This window comes from Silene latifolia, chromosome 10 (genome assembly GCF_048544455.1).
Source record: "Silene latifolia isolate original U9 population chromosome 10, ASM4854445v1, whole genome shotgun sequence".
NCBI lineage: Eukaryota > Viridiplantae > Streptophyta > Magnoliopsida > Caryophyllales > Caryophyllaceae > Silene > Silene latifolia.
Window position 1 is genome coordinate 109,723,640 of NC_133535.1, and position 7,120 is coordinate 109,730,759.

Here is a 7,120-nt window from a genome sequence, read left to right on the forward strand (position 1 = left end):
CACTTATATGTGCAAAGTCTGTCAGAGTCACCCCCGGGTTGTGTCGATACCGACTTTTATCACGTTCACGACCGCCTGTCTGTCAGTCTGGCAGTATGCGTCCGTCTGAGTCAATATCGCAACGGTCACGTGTCTCTAATATATCAAATCACTGATTTAAGAGAAACAAATTCCAACTCTTAACAGCTTTTAAGCTTCACAACATTCAAAACTTCTATCTCCCCTCGCGTGAGATATTACATGCTAGTTGCTTATATGCTAATTGCTCACATGCTTACGTGCTTATATGCTTGCATGCCTACGTGCTTGTCTATTCGACTACGTATTTGTGTGGTCACTAACCATGCAGGTAATCTGGAGAAGAAAAACGCACTCCAACAGAGTACTGGGTTCTTCCCGACAAACATCGACATGTCAAGTCTGGAGGCTTTAACCGCGTCGATTACATGGCATGTGCTACCTCCCAAAGAGCAGCAACTCATATCCCCGGCGAGTCCTGAGAAGTTTGTAACTCCCCAGCGAGTGCCGATTTTCAAATGGAAGTCACACAGGTCTTTCAAAAATCCTCGCAACATCGTTCATAATCTCGACGCAACGCTCTCCCTAAATGGTTTTCCAGAGAGCCTTGCTTAGATGATTTATCCCCACGGAGCTCATTTAGGACCCCAGCAAGTTGGAGTTCGTTGCTCCCTAGCCAAACCTATCAACGTCGATCTGGTTGGAAGTCATTACCAGACAATACCTTGAAATAAGCCCGATGTTCCAGGCTATTTCCCACAGTCGATCATTCGACCATCGATGACTGGCGAGCCTATACACACTTTCGATGGCTAGCGAGCCTCAAAACGTACTTTCAACATGGCTGGCGAGCCTTAAAACGCACCTTCAACATAGCTGGCGAGCCTTTGCACGCACACAAGAAGTAATTCAAGGACATATCCCGAATATGCCTCAGGTATGACTCCTTCCTATGGCTGGCGAGCCTCAAAACGCACCACCTTCAACACCGGCTGGCGAGCCTTTGCGCGCAAATGATTCAAGGACGTATCCCGAAGATGCCTCAGGTATGATTCCTTCTTATGGCTGGCGAGCCTTTATACGTAGTCTAATGGACTTTAAACGACCCGAACCGGAAGTCGACAGACTCTAAACTGTTCCCGACGGTAGGTCTTTGACTCGAATCCCCGAGTCGCCTCGACGTCGCCCTTCCCGACGACAGGTCCTTGGCTCAAACCCTTTTGAGTCGCCTCGACGTCGCAATGGTCTTCAGGTTGTAATCTTCGATTGACCTAGAGGCCATACATTAACTTTCGCTTCGTCCAAGCCTCAGTCAAAGTGAGGGCTCTGTAGATACCCAGTATCTGCACCTTCGAAAAACCACCCGATGATGATCGGACTGTAACGTGTTTTTGATATGCGTACGTGGATTGGCTATACATGAGACAGTTTAATGCACTACTCGGATATGAAAAATAATTTCATAAATGGTTTTCTAACTTCATTTGCATTAAAATAACACTATTTAGAGTTAAAACCGTCTTCGGACCCAAAACCGACTCAGAAACCCGCAACTTGAGTCAACTCGAGTCAAAACCCGAGTCTCGAATGTCAAAAATAATGCCATGAATGTCTTTCTCATGTCGTTTCCATTAAAATGACCCTATTTGGAGTCAAAACCGACACCAGGCCAAAAACCGACTCGAAATTCAAATCCCCACTCACACGGGTCAAACCCGAGTCAAAGACACAAAATACCTACCCCAAATATCACCCAAGAGTAAGCTTATACGGCTAAGCAACCATCAAAGACTACAAATCACAACCAACAAAATATTGGTTAGAACAAATGCAAAATCCAAATTTCTGAAAGGGACAGTACACCCCTTTCAGTCACAAGGTAGCTCGCGCCTAAAGGAGGTGTCTGCTTAGCCTCTAAGCAAACTCAACCGACCTACCATCCCACATTTCTCTATAAATACCCACCATTACACACCATAATCCTTACGCGAGTGTCTGCCCCCTCACCTCTCTCTTAAACTTCTAGACTCGACTTCCTAAGTCACAAAATCGACACGTGTTTTCAACCTACCGATCGAAAACACAAGCCTTACACATTTTGTTTGGTACCGTCGCCGTGCATTCGACCGACCCATTCGACCAACTCAACATTAATCAACATGTTTTTCAACAACATATTTTCAACTCATTTTCAAAACAAAATCCTTTTCTAAGGCACTCTTTTAAACTTCTTTGATCGTGAGTAGTCGCTACGAGAAAACCGTCTCTAAAGTCGTCCACGTCGCAAACATCAATACACGTAAGTTTGAGAGTGTAAACAACTCATTTATTTCTTGTATTTATTGTTTTCATAACTTTATAAACATGAACAATGCATAACACGATTCAAACATAGGTTAGATGAGCTAAAACCGAGTTTTGGCCTGAGACATGAGCTCCTTGCTATGCAGGGAAGCTCGCGCCTCTTGTGGGTGTCCAGGTCAGACTCAAATGTGTTTGAGTTCGTCTTTCCTCCAACACATTCTTTTATTTTTACTTCTTTCCTTTTACGGTTTTTACCATTTTAATTCATTTTTATGACAAACTTTTTAACCATAAATCATAATCACCCTTGGTTCCATATACCATGACGGTTAAATCCGTGACTCGGTGATATTAATTGGTTAATTACATTTTAAAGGAAATCCTTTTCTTTTATTTACCATTTTTATGATAAACATATTTTGACCATTACAAAAATCATCCTTGGTTCTTTATACCATGACGATTTATTCCGTGACGCGGTGATATTATTTGGTTAATTACAAATTAAAGGGTATTTTAACCCCCTTTTATTTTATTTACCATTTTTCTCATTTATTTACATTTGCAAACATATTAGTCAAAATTCATAATCATCCTTGGTTCTTTATACCATGTCGGTTAATCCGAGTACGATGACAAACATGACTAATTACAAATAATTGAACTTAACATAATTAGGTCAAATCAAACATTTTCCTTTTACCATTTTATTATGCTTTTCAAACTTGCAAATCCGAAAACGAATATTACTAACACAATAGTAATTATTCCAAGTCATGCAAATCATACTTGCAAATCATTAATCACAAAAAACGGTTTTAAACAGCCTTTTTAACAACCAGGAGATGCCCTTTGGGTCGTCGCCTGACTCGCGCCCCTAGAGGCTGCCTGTTTTCATGTTTTAAAACCTGGACGGGCCTTATTGCTTCGCCGTATGGCTCGCACCCCAATGGGGCTGCCTGGCGCCGTTCTGCCTCATTTTTAGCACTTGTCTAGGACGATCCCAATTACGGTTAATCCAAATACATGACGGATCAGATTGACAAGCTTACGTTTTTACACTTTGTCATTTGACACCCTTTTTCAATAAATGGATCGTGTTAAGAATCATAACCCGAACTTGGTAAATGGATATTTAATTTCCGTTTTCACATGCAAATCAATCTAAATCCATCTCGACATCATTTTCTTGATATTTGGATAAACAAACCGACTTAGGAAATTCTCATATGTTAGGTTAAATTTTTGGATGTGCATTCATGCATATAAACCGTTTTATCAACTTTTGCACTTAAACAACCACGATCGATCAGTAGAGGCCGCTAACGCGAGCAGGATTGGGTGTCTGATTAAAGGGCTTCCCAATACGTACCCTCAACCCTTACTCAGAACCTTTGGATAGTGGATGACCTTATCCAGGGCGCACGAGAGTCAGTTTAGGCATAGAATGCTAAAAGGGGGACGAGTCCTTATCTTTAGTACCTATGTCAAGCACCGCTTTTTGCCTTGATTGACCTAGGTATAAAGTGGATTTCGAATGGGTTCTAGGCATCCCATAAATGCTTGGTGGCGACTCCGAACATCTCAACATCGTTTCGCGGCCCATGCCGAGACGAACCGACCGATCTAAAGCGATCCGGTCGAAAGCATTTCAATGCCGCCGAGCGTGGCTTTAAAAAGACCGTTGCATGTCCACAGATTGGCTTGGCGTGCGGGTGGCCCGTGACTACGGACCGGTAGGCGGCTCTCGCCCGCAGACCGGCTTGTGTCCCATGTCCACAGAAGTGCATGATTTTAACATCCGCGTCCTCATAGCGACTGAGATAATTCAACCAATTCATAATCCAATCCGCAAGGTCCATAAGTGGGAACAAAGTAATACTAATACCAAGATGTGAGCCCACCTATAATCTCATCATAAGACTATAATGCCTAAACAAATGGGAAGTAGTCTTGACAACTCTCAACTTCGAACCGCATAAGGAACAAAACTGATTAATCTCAATATTCCTCTTCATGAATTCTGAGCCAACAGACAACGAGTTAATAAGGATTCGCCAGAGCAGGATCTTCCAAACTTGAGGCCCCGGTAATTTCCATAGAACTTTTTTTACAAAACCCATCCCCAAGAATCCTTACTCTAGAATGGTCGGTACTAGTACCTTTTTCCTTCAAAAAACTGTCAAAAGTGATCTCGTACCCACTCTTCACAGTATACTCCCCAGAATAAGAATGCTTCTAAAAAATAGAATCCTCATGAAGTGAAGTCGAAAGGGGAATAACAAAAATTCTAGACCACCACTCCTCAGCAAAAAGCTCTTTAACAAGACTCACATTCCATACCCCATAACTTGTAATTAAATCTTTCATAGGAAAGTTCGTGATCACATTACTCGTGGAATCAATTAAGCTTATGTTAACATCCGGTCTATCCTCACCTACCCAGTCATTAGTCCAAATATCAAGTTCAGATAAGATGCCAGGTTTCCAACCACAATTCTTACGTAAAAGATGCAGACCATGACACTCCTGTAACCCCAAAACCAACTATTGCCCTTGTACTCCCAAGAGCCATCCACCCATATATCCTCCTTAAAAAGTTTTCTCCCAAACACCTGAGAGAAAAGGGAGTTCTCACCAGAAAGGAGTCTCCAACCAAGTTTAGCAACCAGGGCCTGATTCAAACATCCAATGTTCTTTATTCCTAAGTTCCCACGACTTTTAGGGAGGTTAAAGACCATTTTACTACACCAATGGATCCCTCTTACTGACTTATTTTCGACCCACCAAAAATGTTACAGAATAGAGTTAATTATATTAGCCACATTTATCGGTATTTTAAATACCGATAAGAAGAAATTAGAAAGATTGGCCAGGAGAGAAGAAATCAGCGTTAAACAACCAACAGGAGACAGAAAAATACAATTCCAAGACGAAACACGCGTAGTAACCTTATCCATAAGCTCCCGAAAAATATCCTTCTTAGAGCCTTGAAAACTAGTCGAGACACCAAGATACTTACCTATACCTTGATTATTTTTAAACTTTAAAACCCTAAGATACCTCCTAGCATTCACAAGCTTCGTACTAGGACTAAAAATGATACCAGATTTATCCTCATACATAACTTGCCCAAAAGCTAAACAGAAACGCTCCAGAATAGACCGAAGATGGACACAAGCATTATCTTTATCATGGAGGAAAAAAATAGAGTCATCGGCAAAGAACAGATGAGTCAGAGGAGGAGAATTCCTACACACACTAATACGCTCGAGGTGACCAGAGAGTTGCGCTTTCTTCACATTACTGGATAGGACCTCCATGCAAAGGATGAAAAGAAAAGGTGAAAGCGGATCACCCTGGTGAAGTCCACATCACGGCTTAAATTGCTGGAGTGGAGAACCATTAAAAAGAACCTCATAAGAAACTGTAGTAACACAATTTATGATGAGTCTTACCAAATTCTCAAAGAACCCAACTCCACGTAAAGTAGCTGAGAAAAAAGCCCAGCTAACTCTATCATACACTTTACTCAACATTATAGCGACATTGAAAATATTTTGCATTCGTGACTCGAGTTTCGAGTTTAAGTCTTTGACTCAGTTTCAGAACCGGTCGATTTTTTCTCTAATTAGTGTCATTTTGAAACTTACGACGTTCAGAAAACATTTCAGATATTAAAAAATCTTTTCAAAGCTTTACGAAGAATTGTCTCATGGAATACGGACTCTAGGTACTTGTATCGAATTTGTGGAAAAACTCTAAAATAAAAAAATAGGTAAAGAAATAATCGGGAGAGAGGAAGTAAAGATTTTTAAACTTGAAAGGTAGACATTTGAACATGTTTGGACAAATGCAATAGTAGGAGCAGAAGTAGACCTGGCAAACGGGTCAACCGGGTCGGGTCCGGGTCGGGCCAGTTTGGGTCGGGTCATTTCGGGTTTCTCAAATTTTCGGATTAGTTCGGATCGGGTCAGTTCATTTCGGATTACGGGTCTATTTCGGGTTTGTTGGTTGGGTTTGTTTCGGGTCAAGCGGGCCGGGTTAATTCGGGTCAGGCCATTTTCGGGTCAAAGATTAAGAGAAGAGAGGCATTTCAAGTCTATCAGGGTCAATTAAAGTTATATTTTGTCGGGTCATTTTCGGGTTGAGTGGTTTCGGATTGGTCATTTCGGGTCGGGTCTGTTACGGGTCCATGAAAGCTCGGGTCATTTTCGGGTCGGGTCGGGTCACTTCGGGCTTCGGGTGTCATTCGGGTTCAGCAATTCGGGTCAATTTCGGATCTCGGGTCATCCTTTTCGGGTCGGGTCAACCGGGTCGGGTTGATTTTGCCAGGTCTAAGCAGAAGTAGCATTAAGGTGGGCAGCCAAAGTTAGGTAGATGCGTGTGAAAACTGAAGTTCTTACAAAGCACTGAGTAGAGTATGGTTGGATTTGGTCAAGAGAGAAGAATAGAAGAAGCTTTTAATGCTGTTCAAATGTCACGTTGTTCACATTTACCATTTGAAATAGCAAGTCACTTAAAAGCTTTATACGCAAACTAAAGGTCAATTGTATGGAAGTTGGTTAGCACTTGCCAGTTTCCATGGCCAATAAAGCTTTTACCATATTTTCATCTTTGTTTTATGACTGTCACATGTTTTGTCATTGGAATCTTCAAAAGGAGATTATTTTGTAACTTTGGATTATATTTGTCAATAATTAGTTTTTTATAAGGTCATTTGATACTAAGACTCTGTTCTTTTCGATTGAAAGGAGTTGTGTTGGGTCGTAACCCAATATGTGTCCAGCCCAAAAGT

The 7,120-nt window shown here is 41.6% G+C and overlaps 1 protein-coding gene across 1 annotated transcript; it reads right to left on the minus strand.

The window, feature by feature from the left end:
- Positions 1 to 4,760: 4,760 nt before the first annotated feature.
- LOC141608055 (uncharacterized) lies at positions 4,761 to 5,861 on the minus strand. Its single transcript, XM_074427405.1, has 3 exons — positions 5,781 to 5,861; positions 5,274 to 5,681; positions 4,761 to 4,997 (listed from the first exon to the last, which is right to left on the minus strand). The coding sequence occupies exons 1-3, from the start codon at positions 5,859 to 5,861 to the stop codon at positions 4,761 to 4,763; spliced, it is 726 nt and encodes a 241-aa protein (XP_074283506.1).
- Between the last annotated feature and the right edge of the window lie 1,259 nt (positions 5,862 to 7,120).